Below are 17,960 nucleotides of genomic sequence, written 5' to 3' on the forward strand. Positions count from 1 at the left end.
TCTCCTGTTCCCCCCCACCCCCTGCTCATGCCCTGTGTCTGTCTCCTGTTGCCACCGCTCATGCCCCGTGTCTCTCTCCTGTTGCCCCCCACCCCCCGCTCATGCCCCGTGTCTGTCTCCTGTACCCCCCACCCCCGCTCATGCCCTGTGTCTGTCTACTGTTACTCCCTCCCCTCGCACATGCCCCGTGTCTGTCTCCTGTTCCCTCCACCCCACGCTCATGCCCCGTGTCTCTTCTGTTGCCCCCCACCCCCCGCTCATGCCCCGTGTCTGTTTTTCCCCCCACCCCCTGCTCATGCCCCGTGTCTGTCTCCTGTTACCCCACCCCTCGCACATGCCCCGTGTCTGTCTCCTGTTCCCTCCACCCCACGCTCATGCCCCGTGTCTCTTCTGTTGCCCCCCACCCCCCGCTCAAGCCCCGTGTCTGTCTCCTGTTCTCCCCACCCCCGCTCATGCCCCGTGTCTGTCTCCTGTTCCTCCCAGCCCCGCTCATGCCCCGTGTCTGTCTCCTTTTGCCCACCTCCCCCCGCTCATGCCCCGTGTCTGTCTCCTGTTGTCCCCCGCTCCCCCGCTCATGCCCCGTGTCTGTTCTCCCCACCCCCCGCTCATGCCCCGTGTCTGTTTTCCCCCCCACCCCCTGCTCATGCCCCGTGTCTGTCTCCTGTTCCCCCACCCCTCGCTCATGCCCCGTGTCTGTCTCCTGTTCCCTCCACCCCATGCTCATGCCCCGTGTCTCTTCTGTTGCCCCCCACCCCCCGCTCAAGCCCCGTGTCTGTCTCCTGTTCTCCCTACCCCCCGCTCATGCCCCGTGTCTGTCTCCTGTTCCTCCACCCTCGCTCATGCCCCGTGTCTGTCTCCTGTTCCCCCCACCCCCCGCTCATGCCCCGTGTCTCTCATGTTGCCCCCCACCCCCTGCTCATGCCCCGTGTCACTCCTGTTGCCCCCCGCTCATGCCCCGTATCTGTCTCCTGTTACCCCCCACCCCCTGCTCATGCCCCCTGTCTGTCTCCTGTTCTCCTCAACCCCCGCTCATGCTCTGTGTCTGTCTCCTGTTCCCCCCACCCCCTCTCATGCCCCGTGTCTGTCTCCTGTTGCCCCCCACCCCCCACTCATGCCCCATGTCTCTCTCCTGTTGCCCCCCCACCCCCGCTCATGCCCTGTGTCTGTCTCCTGTACCCCCCCGCTCATGCCCCGTTTCTCGCTCCTGTTGCCCCCCACCCCCTGCTCATGCCCCATGTCTGTCTCCTGTACCCCCCCACCCCCGCTCATGCCCTGTGTCTCTCTCCTGTTGCCCCCCACTGCCCCGCTCATGCCCCATGTCTGTCTTCTGTTCCCCCACCCCCTGCTCATGCCCCGTGTCAGTCTCCTGTTGCCCCAACCCATGCCCCGTGTCTGTCTCCTGTACCCCCCCACTCCACGCTCATGCCCCCTGTCTCTCTCCTGTTGCCCCCCGCTCATGCCCCGTGTCTGTCTCCTGTTGCCCCCCCCGCTCATGCCCCATGTCTGTCTCCTGTTCTCCCCATCCCCGTTCATGCCCCGTATCTGTCTCCTGTTCCCCCATCCCCCGCTCATGCCCCGTGTCTGTCTCCTGTTCTCCCCACCCCCGCTCATGCCCCGTGTCTCCCTCGTGTTCCCCCCACCACCCGCTCATGCCCCGTGTTTCCCTCGTGATACCCCGACCCCCCTGCTCATGCCCCGTGTCTCCCTCGTGTTCCCCCCCACCACCCGCTCATGCCCCTTGTCTCTCTCCTTTCCCCCCCACCCCCGCTCATGTCCCATGTGTGCCCTGTACCCCCCCGCTCATGCCCTGTGTCTCCCTCGTGTTCCCCCATCCCCTGCTCATGCCCAGTGTCTGTCTCCTGTTCCCCCCACCCCCCACGCATGCCCCGTGTCGGTCTCCTGTTGCCCCAACCCATGCCCCGTGTCTGTCTCCTGTACCCCCCACTCCGCGCTCATGCCCCGTGTCTCTCTCCTGTTGCCCCCCACCCCCCCCGCTCATGCCCCATGTCTGTCTCCTGTTGCCCCCCACCCTCCCGCTCATGCCCCGTGTCTGTCTCCTGTTCTCCCCTTCCCCGCTCATGCCCTGTATCTGTCTCCTGTTCCCCCATCCCCCGCTCAAGCCCCGTGTCTGTCTCCTGTTCTCCCCACCCCCCGCTCATGCCCCGTGTCTCTCTCCTGTTGGCCCCACCCCTGCTCATGCCCGTGTCTGTCTCCTATTGCCCCCCACACCCCGCTCATGCCCCTTGTCTCTCTCGTGTTCCCCCCGCTCCTGCCCCGTGTTTCCCTCGTGTTACCCCCCAACCCCCCGCTCATGCCCCGTGTCTCCCTCGTGTTCCCCCCACACCCGCTCATGCCCCTTGTCTCTCTCCTTCCCCCCCCACCCCCGCTCATGTCCCATGTGTGCCCTGTACCCCCCGCTCATGCCCCGTGTCTCCCTTGTGTTCCTCCCCACCCCCTACTCATACCCTGTGTCTCCCTCATGTTCCTCCCCACCCGCTGCTCATGCCCTGTGTCTCTCTCGTGTTCCCCCCACCACCGCTCATGCCCCGTGTTTCCTTCCTTTTCCCCCACACCCCCTGCTCATGCCCCGTTTGTACCCTGTTCCCTCTCACCCCCCGCTCATGCCCATGTATCTCCCCTGTTGCCCCCCACCTCCCGCTCATGCCCTGTTGTGTTCTTTATACACCCCGCCTTCCCTTTCCATGGTGGCCATCTTGGTAAAAGATTTTCCTTCCTACACCGGTACGCCGCAGGAGTCCCGGTGTAGGAAGGAAAATCTTTTTTTTTGTTTTTTTACCACCCGGCGTTCCCACTTTGAGCACATAAGATGTTAGTGGTCTTCATCTATTGAAAAGGATGTTATGGTGACGTTGCAATAATAAAACCCTTTAAAATTTAGTAAAAAAAAAATGTTACAGGGACGTTATGGTTAAGTTGCACTAATAAAAACCTATGAAATTCAATGAAAAAACTTTGTTAAAGGGACGTTATGGTTAAGTTGCGCTACTAAAACCTATGAAATTCAGTGAAAAAACTTTGTTAAAGGGACGTTATGGTTAAGTTGCGCTACTAAAAACCTATGACGGTGGGCATTGTTAGGTGTAGTAATCTTGAGACATCAGGAGTTAGAATCTCATTGGATTATATACTCCCGAGATTTCTATACCCCATAACAACATCACATCCTTTTTTGAAAATATTAATAGAACCTCCTACCCTCAATTAGACTTATCCCATTTAGACACTGCAATCACTCTTCCAGAAATTTCCAAAGCAATTAAAGGATTAGGTAAAAGTAAAGCTCCTGGCCCAGATGGCCTTTCCACAGAATTTTATGATAGCTTATCTCGATCCCTCATTCCTAAACTTCAAAATCTATTTTCATACTTTATTTCCCAAAAAGCGTCCTCTGGTTCCTTCTCAGAAGCCTTGCTCATTCTCTTCCCCAAACCCGACAAGGATCCGTTATTACCAGGAAATTATCGGCCCATCTCTCTAATAAATGTCGAAAGCAAAATCTTTGCAAAAATCTTGGCCAATAGGATTGAATCCTCTCTTCCTTCCCTTGTCAAACCTGATCAAGTAGGCTATGTTAAAGGGCGAAACATCTCTTCCAATGCCAGACTCCTTCTAAATACTATCCACCTATCTAACAAAAATAAAAAAGATAAACGAGGCGCAGCGGTTATAGCACTAGATGCAGAAAAAGCCTTTGATCGTGTCAACTGGGACTTTATGTTTCAATCCCTCCGCTGGCACGGTTGTAGCGATAAGTTCATTTCCCTAGTCAGCTTACTTTATTCTTCTCCACGATCCTCAATTTGTATCAATGGTCTTACCTCCCCATTTTTTTCCCTCAATAGAGGTACTAGACAGGGGTGTCCCCTCTCACCTATCTTATACATCCTCTCCTTAGAGCCATTATTAGAAATGATCAGATCTAATAAAAACATTCCAGGTATAGCAAGCGGTACATCCCATATTAAAACAGCTGCTTATGCTGATGACATCCTTATTCTCATCAAAAAACCCAAAACACACCTCCCACATTTACTAGAAGTACTATCGCAATTCAGTTCAGTTTCAGGTTACAAACTTAATAAAGATAAATCAGAAATTATGCCCCTCAATCCCTACTGCCTTAAACACGACATTGACCCCTTTGGTTTTAAATGGTCCAGTTCCTCTATTAAATACCTAGGTCTTAGATTTGCTCCCTCGATCCCGGACACCATTAAGCTTAATACACATTCATTACTAGATAAACTAAAGGAATTAACATCCAGATGGTCCCCCTTATATCTTTCTTGGTGGGGACGACTAGACACGATCAAGATGATGCTATCACCAATAATTTTATATTACCTACAACTCCTATGTGTTCCGATATCTTCCTCCTTTTACAAATCAATGTACTCTATTCTTCTAAACTTCCTTTGGGGACAAGGCAAAAGTAAAAGAATTGCTCTAACCAAATTGAAGGCACCATATGACAAGGGAGGGGTCAAGTTTCCCGATTTTAAAGCATACCATAATGCCTTTCTTTTGAAGCAAGCCAGATATTGGTTTGCCTGTCCCATAATGTCAGATATTCCCACATGGTGTACCATAGAGAAACAGCTTGTGTTTCCTATAGAAATAACGGACCTCATTTATGTATTCAAGCATTCTTCGATGTCTATATCAGACCCTATCAGAGCTACAATATCAGCCCTCCAACTCTTTGTATTCACACAGACAAATTCCCCCCAAAAAAGCCTCTCACCTTTTTTATGGCATAACAGCAAGATAACGATTAATAACAAAACCTTAAACAGAAAATCCTGGAAGAAAAAGGGTATTAGATTTATACAACAAATTATAAATAAATCTTCTATCCTTTCTTTTCAGCAGCTCAAAAATCAATTCGCAATTCCCAACACTGATTACAATTTCTATAATAAGTTAGTTAATTCTTGCTTTGATGCTCTCCGCAGCTCCTCCAATGAGATTCTAACTGATTATTTTCATTCAAATAAATGATTGCTGTTTCAAAGCTGCTATTTACCCTATGTATATGTATCACTTGATGTGATTGGACCCACAGGGAAAGTACAGCCATAAAAAAAAAAAAAAACAACAGAACTATCAGAAAGTGCTCATAAGTCCATCGATTATCTTTATGCACAAAAAGGATTGCTGTCTTTCAAGCTTGTGTCTTCCCGTATGTATATGTTTCATATGATTTGACTGGACTCTAAGGGAATTACCGTAAGAACCTACTTGAAGGATACGTCTACAAATAAAATAACGTTTTTAGTTTCTGACTGTTACTGAAGAAAACCATGTGGCCCAGATATGTCAGCAAAAGAAAAAAGAGTGAGCCAGAAATGTGATGTCATCTTTGATGTCCTGGGTGTTAGTCTTAGCAGTGCACGGTGGTGGCGCGAGCTATGGTTGCTTAGCTTACCATAACTGGCAAATTTCAAGGGTTTTTCGGTTTTACTTGGAACCATAACATCCCTTTGACAAAGTTTTTTCACTGAATTTCATAGGTTTTTAGTAGCGCAACTTAACCATAACGTCCCTTTAACACATTTTTTTCACTGAATATATATATATATATATGTAAATATATATATATATATATTAAGTACCACAGACCACGGCCTGGTTTATATCCTGGGAGGGTGTCAATTCACTTACAGTAGGGCAAGATTACAGGGCTTTCGTACCCCTGCAGTGGTGAGGCGCGGTATAAAGGCAAATAATGTAACATATCACTGGCACACAGACACACACACATAATGCATCCAATTTTTAAGCCAAGTATTCACACTTCATAGAGAAACACACACATGCCTTGTTGTTCATGTCCATACATTTTTATTGATATTTTGAATAAATATGAAATATATAGACATACAAAAATGGGTTTGGTAATCTATTGGAATGTAAATCTAAAAATGTATGACTCAATCATAGAACTAAATAGGAGTAATGCACAAACACAATCAGAAGTACCACTGCTCATGTTACACAGAAGAAACTGAGTATGCATACTCATTTACAATAATGCATAATTAAATTATGATAAAGGCACAAAGAGACCTGAATTCGTATTTAAATGTCAAGCGGTGCCCAATGTGACTCTAAAGAAATGCTAACAGGATTCCAAACACTGCCCGAAGCATATCCCAATTGGTCACGTTTTTCAGCATGTCAGAACCTCTGTATAGACAGACATAGCATGAGCAGATTTTGACTTAGTCGTTACATTTTTAAGTGCAATGGACAATAACAAATCCAACAATTTCTTGTAGAATGAGTTTAGTGAGAGAGCAGTATCTGCTGATTTAGGAATAATATGTGCAAATGATACAGTTCCTTGGATTTGGAGAATATCAGAGATCATTTTTCCAAACGTCTTTCCAGAAATTATAAATGACTGGACAATCAAATAGCTTGTGGTTCCTGAACTGGTCATAAGTCATTTATAGTGCACCTGATATTATGTTTAAAGTGGGGGCGTTAATGGTCTCTGTTACTGAGGATTTAATATAACTACTATTTTTATATATATCAGTGAACCGGAAACCTATTTTTTAGAATAAATTGGCAATATGACTGAAGGTGTTCAGATGTTTCTTAATTATGTTTGTACTTATTGGATACGTCCATAAATGTATATATTAAATTAATTCACACAGACTGCTTCCTGGTTAATATACACGGAAGCAGCGCTAGACAATGTGCCGGCTCTTGCCAGGTCCGAGGTCCGGCATCAGATATCTGGCCAGATGTCAAGACCCGGCCTGCCTTTGCCCCGAGCTGGCCTGGCAGCTCAGTGATCAAATCTACTCTGTGCGAGCGCACGCGGAGCATATTATATTACTGAGCCCCCAGCTGTGCCAATAGAACACATGCAAAGCTAGGGGCTCAGTAAAATATGCCAGCGAGGGTTGTGGTATTCGTAGTCTCTCAGTAAAAATTGGATGAATGCCACAATTGTACTAGTTTTACCTACCAGATTTCTCCTTATGTTTAGAAAAGATGGTTTGAAAAGTACACAAACCATGGTAAGTTATGCACACAAATATATAAATCCTTAAATATATTTGTTTGCGTACCTTACAGTGGTTGGCATCTTTTTCAGGCCGTCTTTTGTAGAACATTGTTCAAAGTTGAAAGCCAAACAGGGGGGTGAGGAGGGGAGATGCAAATAAGTTGTGAATATTTGCCCAGGATGTCATCTGGCAAGAGAGTTTACAATCCCGGAGGCTGTAGCAGTTATGTGCCCTGATTGTGGCCCTGTGCTGCTTTTCAGTGCACAAGGCAAGGATACATGTTGGTGGGCAGTGTTGCTTTTTTTCAGAGGGCAGACACAGCACCCCATGGATGTTTTTGAGACCGGCAATCTTGCTCAAGTGTTTTGCTACAAGAATTTCATGCATGTTGCACGTTCCCAGTGTTGACGCTTACCCAAAAGACCACACAAAATTGTCATAATAGCACATGTCTCATTTTTGGATATTTTGTTTTCCAGGTAATATTGCATTCTAGATTGCTGGGTTTAAAAAGTGAGCACCTTTTATATTTTGCCACCATATTTATTGGAAAGAAGCAGCATGAAGGAAATTGCACACTTTGTAAACCATTATTTTGAACATTTCCTTCGAGCAGAGTTCAACAGCCAGCACCGCCCCCTCTAAAATCTGCCTCCTCTGAACCCCGCCCCTCCTCCAAACTCCACCACCAACCCGGCCATTGTGGGCCATTGTGGGATCCCCTCGAGTTAAAAACTTCGAAAGCAGCAGGTCCAGATGGAATCCCTTCTTGTATTCTGAAATCGGATCCATACTTCTGGCCAGCGATTCTATTTAGCAAATTTGATTATATTCTTCACTCTAATACCATTCCCTCTTCATGGCGTAACACCATAATTATTCCCATTCACAAGAAGGGTGACCCACATGATCCCGCTAATTTCTGACCCAATGCCATTATGGATGCGGCTGCAAAGGTTTTTTCGATTCTACTTCTCAGACATCTTGAGAGCTTTATTTTTGAACATGACATTTATTTGAAGTATCAAGTAGGTTTTCGCAAAGCAATGGGAACATCGCTTAACGCTACCATTGTAGCCCATATGCTGTCAATGGGCAGATCTACAAGTTCAGGGCCAACATATATGTCAGCATTAGACTTATCTTCTGCGTTTGATTCTGTAATTAGAGAATCACCATCGGAAAAGATGTTGAAGCTGGGTTTTCCCCGTCGTCTTGTGCAGCTTGTGGCTATGCTCCATACTAATACCACATTCCAAATACGGTGAGTCAGGATGGTGCTCTTACACCTCCAATTTCAACTGCTACAGGGGTAAAGCAGTGTTGCAATCTCCCTGCTACATTGTTCAATCTTTACATATGTGATATGGACAATTTGTTGTCTGATTCATCAATGTATCCAGCGAGATTGGGCAAATTACATCTACACTGGATGTGTTTCATTGACAACTTTATCCTCTTTGATAGGTCCCCCTATGGTTTTCAGCTCAAGTTAAATGAATTCTCGAACTATGCCAATAGACATAATTTGCAGGACAATTACCTGAAGTCTTAAATGATCATCTTTACTAACAAAAAGCGTTTAAAGTTATACCATTGTAATATTGCTGGTTCAAGTATCCAACATTTCTGATTCAACTTCGTTAAACTCATGGTCAGCTGGACTAAAGATTAAAGTCTGTCATTTGCTCTCTCAAATGAGAATTGTATTAAAAAAAATAGTAAATTTTCTTTGTTGCCCCTTATTGATTTTTATTTACTGAAAGTGGAGCCGAATGTATTGTTTGGCACGGACATATTTCTCACAAACTGGAACAATTTTTCAATACTATCCAAGGCCAGTTATGGAACAAACTTTAGGTTTATCTCCTGCTGTTCCTAATTCTATCATACGGCAAGAATTAGGCCTTCTTTCTCTTGCGTTGCGACTTGAGTGGCGAAAATTAAGCTGCTATGCTAAAATCCTTTTGCCTCCCCGGTACCAAGACCGCAATGGGCTTTTGTTAGACAAAATGTTCTATTAATGGTCTACTTTGTTGCTTAAATGAAGGCAATTCTCGAACGTATCCACACTACAGTTAAGGATCTTGCTCAAGGACTACTGAGTGTAAAAATTAAACATTACGAAATGGATTACATTGAGACTATGGAAACCAATCGCACCTATAAAACCTTCGAATATGCCTTATACCCTAGAAAAAGAGCATTACGTTCTTCTTATATACAGAAGTTTCCCTGTGATAAAGCCAGAAGAACTTATATTCAATTTAAATTAAATCAATTTGATACCCTGGAACGGACACAACGTTGGCACTCACCACTTACTGTAGTCATTAAGGACACATGTCATTTTTGCTCGCTGATGGGTCCAACAAGAAACGCTCAAACATTTAGTAATACATTGTTCTCATTTTGTACAGGACCGAGTAAGATTGTTGGGCATTTACTATCCAGAGGCCATTATACTGGCGCGACAATCCTTCTGGGAAAGATGTATGTGCGGAGAAAGCACACGTTTGCTTTTGGCACTAACTACACTTTTGTTCAAAATTGAAGAATCTCTAACGATATTGAATTTTGCTACAGTTTAACGAATGTATTTTGTGCTGAATGGTTGATAAAAAGTGGAATCCAAACCATACCTGGGGTGCTGCTTGATAGGATAAGCTGTCTTAGTCTAGTTGTAATTGACAGAATAGTAAACCTGCAGAAGCTTAGTAAAGGTAGTTTCCCAATTGTTGTAAAACTTGCGGCAGCCAGTGTAAACTGCTCACTCTGATGTTGTTAGTCTTACTTGCTTGTTATTTGAAAGGAGTAATATTAATTGCTCTTTTATATTGTAAAATTCTGTCTCATATGGATCAAAATGTTTTGATGATCTAAAATCTCGATGTAAAGTTAATAGTACCTGGATGTTTCATGCTCTACTAAGACTCTTGCATTATTCACCGATATAAATGCATCGTTAGCCTTTCCTGACGTTTCATGGCAAATGTTTTTTATTATTTTCATCTTTACTGAGAAACTTGCTTTCCCCTTTTTTCCTTTTTTTCCTTTGTCTTCTTCTTTTGTTTGTTTGTAGTGTATGTGTACTTTTAGGATTGTTCTCTGAATTGTACATTGATATTGTTTTGTTTGTACTGTGTTTCTTTTTTTTATAAAGAATGTGTAATGGTTTCGTTTTTAAACCATATTGAAATATTTTTAAAAATAATAAAGTCAGATAATGTAACATTACACAGGCACACAGACACACACGCACCCATTGTTTAAGCCAACTACGCACAGAAACACACACATCCCCTGTCGCAACCATCCAGCCACTAATCAATAGTCACAACTAAGAGTTAATAAAAAGCATAGCTGACGTCAATGTATCCGCTGGACTATCGATATGGGTACATTAGCTGAGATGGTGCATCATAAGGAGTGGAGTAACCTTGTGGTAGAGTGCAAGGGATCCGTGGATGAGAATGTCCCACCTTGGTCCAGGGAATGCATAACATGTGATTAGCCATGTAGTCTTCAGCACCATGGACAGCAGACGCTGAAAGAGCAAATGCAAGCTGCCGGAATCTCAGCTCACAAATGCCCATCCTAGACTGCTTGCAAGTGCTGAAAATGCTTGCAGATAAAATAAGCGGGGCATGCGGATATGTGGATTTGCCCAGGATCGCACAGTGAGCTGCCGTGTGTGCTGACAATGGCACTGATGCCCCCACACTAGTGAGGGCAGGGACGGAGACGAGTGCACTTAGCGACTGCGGAGTTGTGTGTACAGATGCCTGCGTAGAGACCTAGGGCTCATTTGCAATGGTGGCAGGATACCCTCACAGAAAATACACTGGACGTCCGTCTCTCGCGCTTGCCACGGATGCCTGGTCTTCCGTCTAAACCGGGAGGCTTGGCATATAAGCACTAGCAGTCGTCGAGTAGGCTGCAGTCCCTAGCAAGTGGGGAGCCGGGGGGTGTGTGGGGGGGGGGGTGTCCGTTTCATCTTCTCAAGAGTCCTCTGCCTCCTCTTCAGCATCAGCAGACTGCCTGTGCCAGAGCGTGGCGGGCAGTCCACACTTGCCTCTGGGGGTCTGACAGCGTCGTTACCTGGGGGTAAACAGGGGCATTTCAGGAGCTGCTGCCCCCCGCAACATTCCCGGCGTCTAGAGCGAGGCGCCCAACACGCTGCACTTCAGCCCCTCCGTCCATTTCAAGAGCCAGAACACCCACCGGCGGCCAGTGGGAGGCGCTGCACGCGGCGCTGTCATATACTTCATTTAGCGCACTTTCTTTGGAGGGACACCGCGCTCTCGAGTTCAGTGCGAGCCACTTAACGGCACGTGCCCCTCACGGCTCTTCCTTCTGCGATTGTGTGTGGTTCCCTGCCGGGTTAGCGAGCGCTCCCTGGCGGCAAGGGACAGCAGGCGCAGCACTCGTCTCGTCTCTCAGTGACTCGGGTTTGCGGTCTTCAGGTGGCCTGGCCCCCCCGCTGCACATGCACCGTGTTACGCATGCGGTGACTCGGGCGTGTGGCGCCTGACCGCGGGTCCTACTCACCCCCTATTAGATGGACGACAGCGGTGCTGGGGTGCGAGCAGCCGGCACCCGAATAAGCGTGCACCATGCAGAGGAACCCCTCCAGCTCGCGGCACGAGGCCGTGCCTTTCAGGTGACCGAGGAAGGATGCCCCTTTTCTCAAGCTGCGCTGATTTCCGAGTTTTAATAAGAGGATATGCACCACAGTTCCAAATAGTTCCCAGAGACGAGACGACAGCGGAGAAGGCACTGGCAGGTAAATAAAACGCATGCAGACTGTGGGCGGGAAGTGGTGTTCATTATATGGATGAATGTGTGATCTACTTAGTCCGCGTGAGCAGATGCTGCCGTTTTCCGAGACAACGCTCTCCTCTTACACATCGATAACACGTCATGGTTTGCTGCGAAAGACTTCAACTTTGTTAAAGCACTTCCCTGGTGCAGGGTGTGTGCAGGTCGGGGAACTGCTGCCGGCAGGAAGGCGTCTACTGTGTGAATGGGGAGTAGCAGGCAGCGTGGAACTCGGGCAGGGCGGCTGGATAGAGAAAGGAACATCAGAAGAAGGCGAGGTTGTCACAGCGGGGGTCTTATAACAGGGGCAGCAGGGTGTTCAATTACATGTGGAAAAGAGGAGAATGTATTAGTAGCAAAAGGCAGGGCATGCTTCCGAGCGAAAGCCGTCGGAGGGAAATAGATGATGGGGAATAATGAGGCATAGACGGGCGAGAAAATGCAAAGCCGGTGGGGGATATGTGCAGCCCGATGGGTGAGGAGTGAAGGTCATGTTCTATAGGCGAAAGAAAAGCACAGGAGGGGGACTAGAAATGCACGAGGGGACTAGAAGAGGCTGAGCGGGAGATAGATACACTGATCAGTCAATGAAAGGAATACACGTGAAAGTAAATGCATGAAGGGAGAGAGGACGGAATGCCAGTGAACACAAATGCACGAAGGGCGAAAGAGGGCGGAAAATGAGTGAAAGTAAATGCATGACGGGAGAGCGAAAGAAAGGAATACAAGTACAAGCAAAGTCATGAAGTGAGAGAGGAAGGAATACAAGTGAAAGTAAATGCTTGACGGGAGGGAGAAATTAAGGCATACCAGTGATAGTAAATGCAGGAAGGGAGAAAGAGGAATGATTGCAGGTAAATGTAAATGAAAATAAATGTGAGTGAATGTAACGCATGAAGGGAGAAAGTGGAATGAATGCAAGTGAAAGTAAATGCATGATGGGAGAGAGACCGTAGGGAATATGAGTCAAAGTAAATGCATAAAAGGGGAAAGAAGAAGGATTAATAGGGAAAGTAAATGCATGATGGGAGAGAAAGGAAAGAAGGCATGTGAAAGTAAATGCATTATGTGCGAGACAAAGGAAGGGGTACCAGTGAAAGTAAATGCATGATGGGAGAGAGAAAGTAGGGTATACAAGTGTAAGTACAAGCATGAAAGGAGAAAGAGGAAGGATTGAAAGTGAATGTAAATGCATGAAGGAAGAAAGAGGAATTTATGCAAGTGAAAGTAAATGCATGATGGGAGAGGATGGAAGGACAGCACGTGAAATCAAATGCATGAAGGGAGAAAAAGGAAGGAAAATAAGATAAGTCAAAGTAAATGCATGATGGGAGAGGAAGGAAGGCAAGTGAAAGCAAATGCATGATGGGAGAGGAAGGAAGGCAAGTGAAAGCAAATGCATGATGGGAGAGGAAGGAAGGCAAATGAAAGCAAATGCATGATGGGAGAGAAATGAAAGAATACAAGTGAAAGTAAATGCATGATGGGAGAGGAAGGAAGGCAAGTGAAAGCAAATGCATGATGGGAGAGAAATGAAAGAATACAAGTGAAAGTAAATGCATGATGGGAGAGGAAGGAAGGCAAGTAAAAGCAAATGCATGATGGGAGAGAAATGAAAGAATACAAGTGAAAGTAAATGCCTGATGGGAGAGGAAGGAAGGCAAGTGAAAGCAAATGCATGATGGGAGAGAAATGAAAGAATACAAGTGAAAGTAAATGCATTATGTGCGAGACAAAGGAAGGGATACCAGTGAAAGTAAATGCATGATGGGAGAGAGAAAGTAGGGTATACAAGTGTAAGTACATGCATGAAAGGAGAAAGAGGAAGGATTGAAAGTGAATGTAAATGCATGAAGGGAGAAAGAGGAATTTATGCAAGTGAAAGTAAATGCATGATGGGAGAGGATGGGAGGACAGCATGTGATATTAAAAACATGAAGTGAGAAAAGGGAAGGAAAATAAGTCAAAGTAAATGCATTAAGGGAGAAAGAGGAATGATAGCAAGTGAAAGTAAATGAATGTAAATGCATGTGAAAGTAAATGCACGAAGGGAGAAAGAGAAAGGAAGTAAGTTAAAGTAAATGCATAAAGCGAGACAGCAGATGGAATACAAGGAAAGTAAATGTAGCCGGGGACAGAGAGAGGATGAAATCCAAGTGAAAGTAAATGCCTGATGTGAGAGGGCAAGGAAGGGATACCAGTCAAATTAAATGCATGAAGGGAGATAAAGGAATAGAAGTCAAAGCCCATTTTTGAAGGGGAAAAAGCAAAAGGAACATAAGTGAAAGTAAATGCACGATTTATTAATTTATTTATTTATTTCAATTCTTTAAGGCACTGCATGCCTGTAGGCCTCAGAGCACTCCTAGAGAAGGATGAGAAAGATACAGTACAAAATTAGTAAGATTCTATTCGGGTAAATTGAAGAACAGAGTCTTCACTTATTTCTTAAAGAGAGAAACTGATGGAGATGTTTTGATATTCATAGGCAAGTTGTTCCATTCAAGTGGAGCATTAAGTTCAAAACTGCAATCGCCAACATTTTTCAGGTGAGCACTTGTCGGGGTGAGCTGAAGAGTATCAGATGAATGTACACTCAGCATTATGATTTCTTCACCAGTCTATTAGAAAGAGTGGTGCCTTAGCATTCTGGCATTTATGGGTGAGAGACAGAATTGTGTGCCTAATTCTCTGCCTCACCGGAAGCCAGTGAAGTTTCTTCCTAAAGGCAGTGACATTTAGCGGTTTCAAATTCCCTTGAGATGTCCCAATCCTTAAACTGTTACAGTAATCCAATTTTGAATTTATTAATGAGGAAGCCAGGAGAGATCTGTTTGAAAGAGTAAGATATTGTCTAATCTGATGTAATAATGTATTTACATATCCACAAGATGAGCGGATCTGGAAGACCTTTTTTTCATTTAGATCATCCAGCATCACTTTCAAGGTTTTCACTGATTTACTCACAGGAATAACATTACCAGCCACCTCAAATGATGTGTACTGTTGAGGGAGGTTCTTTAGTCGAGGACTGGATGCCATAATAAGCAACTCAGTTTTAGAGTGATTGAGGGTTAGTGAGTTAAGTGCCATCCAGACTTGGATTTTGGCATAAATGTGGTTTACAACGTCAACATCCTTCTGATAGTTACCAGGGAGCTCGAAGAGGATCAGGGCGCCATCCGCATAATTTGCTAATTGAACACCCAGATCCCCAAGAAGATCGAGAAAGGGTCTGATATACATATTTAACAGCAAGGGAGACAAGCAGGAGAACTGCAAAACACTGCATGTACTAGATATGGGTGTCGCTTGAGCTCTCTCAACTGCCACTCTAGATATTCTAGGGCCCAGAAACAACACAATCCACTTAGCTGCATTCTCAGAACAATTGGAAACAGTCAAAAATCTGTTGTGTATAAAATTATGGTCAATGACATCAAATGCTGCCGAGAGATCTAATAATAGCAGCAACTCAATATGTTTTCTTTCAATAATTCTGGTAATGTTTGATCTTAAGTCCAAAAGAGTGATCTTAGTACCATGTTGGGCACGAAAACCAGACTGATTTGGATTGATAAGTTTATGTTCCTCAATAAACCTCTGTAGCTGTACATATGCCATTCTATCTAAGATTTTCAATAGATAGGGGACATTAATAATGGGTCTATGGTTTTTAGGGCAAGAGGGATCAAGGAAGTTCTTTATCAAAAGAGCGGGACCCATACCTCCTTCAAAGCTGCAGGTACTTTACCTGAAAGGAAGGAAGAATTGAGCATTTTAGCGATCCATGGTGCCAGCACGTTCATGGAGACTTTTAGTAGATCAGATGGACAGGCGCACCAAGCAAGTCCCAGAAGTCCCGCTTTGCCGCGGGAGACTCGTCTGTTGTGCTCTCTTTCTGCTGTATCTCCCGGACTCCGACGCCCAGAAGGCTCTGCTCCTCATTTTCAGAGGCGGGACTTACATAAGGGCTGCTGCGCGTGCACCCAGCAAGTCCCAGAAGTCCCGCTTTGCCGCGTTTGTCGCAGGTGGCGTTCTTATCCTTTCTTTTACTTTTCTTTGTATTAATTTGCCACAATTACGTTTTTTACTCTATCGTGTTGTGGGTGAATGAAGAGAAAAAAAAAAAAAAATGAAGCGAACCATTTCTACCTTAAAAAAAGGGATGCCTCCTATTACAGTATCTCACTACTCTAATGGTGAGAAGTCACCTGTGGCTAAAAGAAAACCTCGCTTGAGTTCCACACCTCGTGCAGGCAATTTAAATATAAAAGGGAAAACAAGAGCCGAAATTCTCCTTGGCATGGATATTCGACCCTTTTGTAGTAATCAAAGTGCGGCTTCATCCGTGGATACTGAAAATGAAAACATCAAACTAGCAGCAAGCGGTCAAGAAGTCCAAAGTTCCTTTGTGCCGCAAAAAGACTCACAAAATGGACTTTCTTCCAGGAATCTTTTGGTGAATGACAAAAATGAAGACTTGGTAAAATCCGGCTTTGTGACCCCAGAAATTGTTTCCTTTGCAAATGAAAATGTATCTTTGTCTGATAGTATTTTGCTAAAAAATATACTAACCGGAATTGCTGTTCCTTCTACTGCAATGCCAGATAAGCACGCTATTTCCATTAGAAATTCAAATTCAAAAAGTGCAATCTCCAGTGATATGCCGGTTATAGATCTTAATTTAAATGGCACTGCTTTCTCTACGCATACACTTTCTGACAATCTGTCTAAATCCCCCATTCTATTCACTAACATCAGTGCTGTGAATTCCATAGCAAATTTGTCTTTCAGTGCCCCTACCCCGCGCAAAGTAAATTTTCATGGTAATCCTGATTTGGGCCCAACAGAATCACAGAGTGTTCAAGCTGGAATAGCCTTGACATCGATGAACACAGCAATTTTTGCTTTAGCCAAACTGTTTGAGGTCCTAGCCACAAAGGCTGATCTACACTCCAACCAACTGAATCAAGTTTTGGCAGACCATCTTACATTTGCCAACAAACTAGAAAGTTTGAGATCACCTTATGACCTTTCTAAAATCAGGAGGTCCATAGCTTCTCAGACCTCTCCTTTGTCGACCACCCCATTAAAAGAATACCATACCATTCCGTGCTTTCCTAACCCCATTATAGATCTTATAAGTGTGGGACATAACTCTTCCCCGGTTCAGCAAATAAAATCAATGAAACCAATTAATCCCTTATTCGATGGCAAACTAAATTCGGGTGACATCACTAAAGGGGTTTTTAAAAAGACCCCGCCAGTTAAAAAATCCAAAAATATCAAATCTGTCGTCAAACCCGGTAGGCAAACCAAGGTATTTGTTAAAAATCTATCTATACCTGCCGCTACCACGATCGCTGCTGCAAAACTAGTTGCAAAAAAATATGCTATGCAGTCTCTGAACCGGAAAGAGAGGGTTTTGTCAGTGCTAGTGGAGCATAGCCCGCTAAATGATTTAATAAGAGTGGCAACTGACATGTCCAAAAACACACTCTTGAATCAGACAACAAATGATTTGGCACATAAAACAGATTTGTCTAAGGGCCTTGCAGATAATGATATACTACTAAAAAATCTAAGAAAAGCTATTGATGATTACATGACATCCAACTCCACTACCAAAAAGTTGATCTTTGTGCCGCCTCAGTCTCTGCCCTTAAAAGATTCTCCTGTTCCGCCACCGGAGCATGTGCAAAAATTTCCACTTTTCGCAAATGCTGTTGCTCCTCAAACTACTGTACAGACTTGTCCAGCGCAACACTTGCAAACTGCGCCTCTAAATGTTATCAATGCACCTTTATCTCGAGGCACTTCTCAAGTGTCTGTACAGTCCATGGCTATTGGCACTATGGCTGAAAATAATACTACCAAAGACATAGAAAAATTGATTCACACGTCCTTGAACAAGTTTTTTGAAAATGCTGGCTTTGTGAAACCCAATTCTGCTAGTGTACCCTTGCACATGCCTAAAGCTGTGCCTCCGCCACAAAAATCTAAACCTCTGAGTGGCGGCCCTAAACGACCAGCGATTCATGCTCTAACACTTACTTGTATGCCTGCTCCAGCCAAACAGTATAAGCTAAA

The 17,960-nt window shown here is 45.0% G+C and overlaps 1 protein-coding gene across 3 annotated transcripts in view; it reads left to right on the plus strand.

Annotated features, from left to right (window-relative positions):
- Positions 1-11,042: 11,042 nt before the first annotated feature.
- LOC138516797 (histamine H2 receptor-like) overlaps positions 11,043-17,960 on the plus strand; it is a 623,453-nt gene continuing 616,535 nt past the window's right edge. For all 3 annotated transcript variants that reach the window (XR_011282313.1, XM_069632203.1, XM_069632202.1), the window contains exon 1: positions 11,043-11,832. Coding sequence is in view for 1 of the 3 variants with exons in the window: in XM_069632202.1 (XP_069488303.1) it covers positions 11,724-11,832 (109 nt within the window). In the remaining 2 variants the exon portion in view is untranslated. The remainder of the gene's footprint in view (positions 11,833-17,960) is intronic.

The sequence above is a fragment of the Ambystoma mexicanum genome, chromosome 6q (assembly GCF_040938575.1).
Source record: "Ambystoma mexicanum isolate Mex_15411 chromosome 6q, UKY_AmexF1_1, whole genome shotgun sequence".
NCBI classification, from domain to species: domain Eukaryota; kingdom Metazoa; phylum Chordata; class Amphibia; order Caudata; family Ambystomatidae; genus Ambystoma; species Ambystoma mexicanum.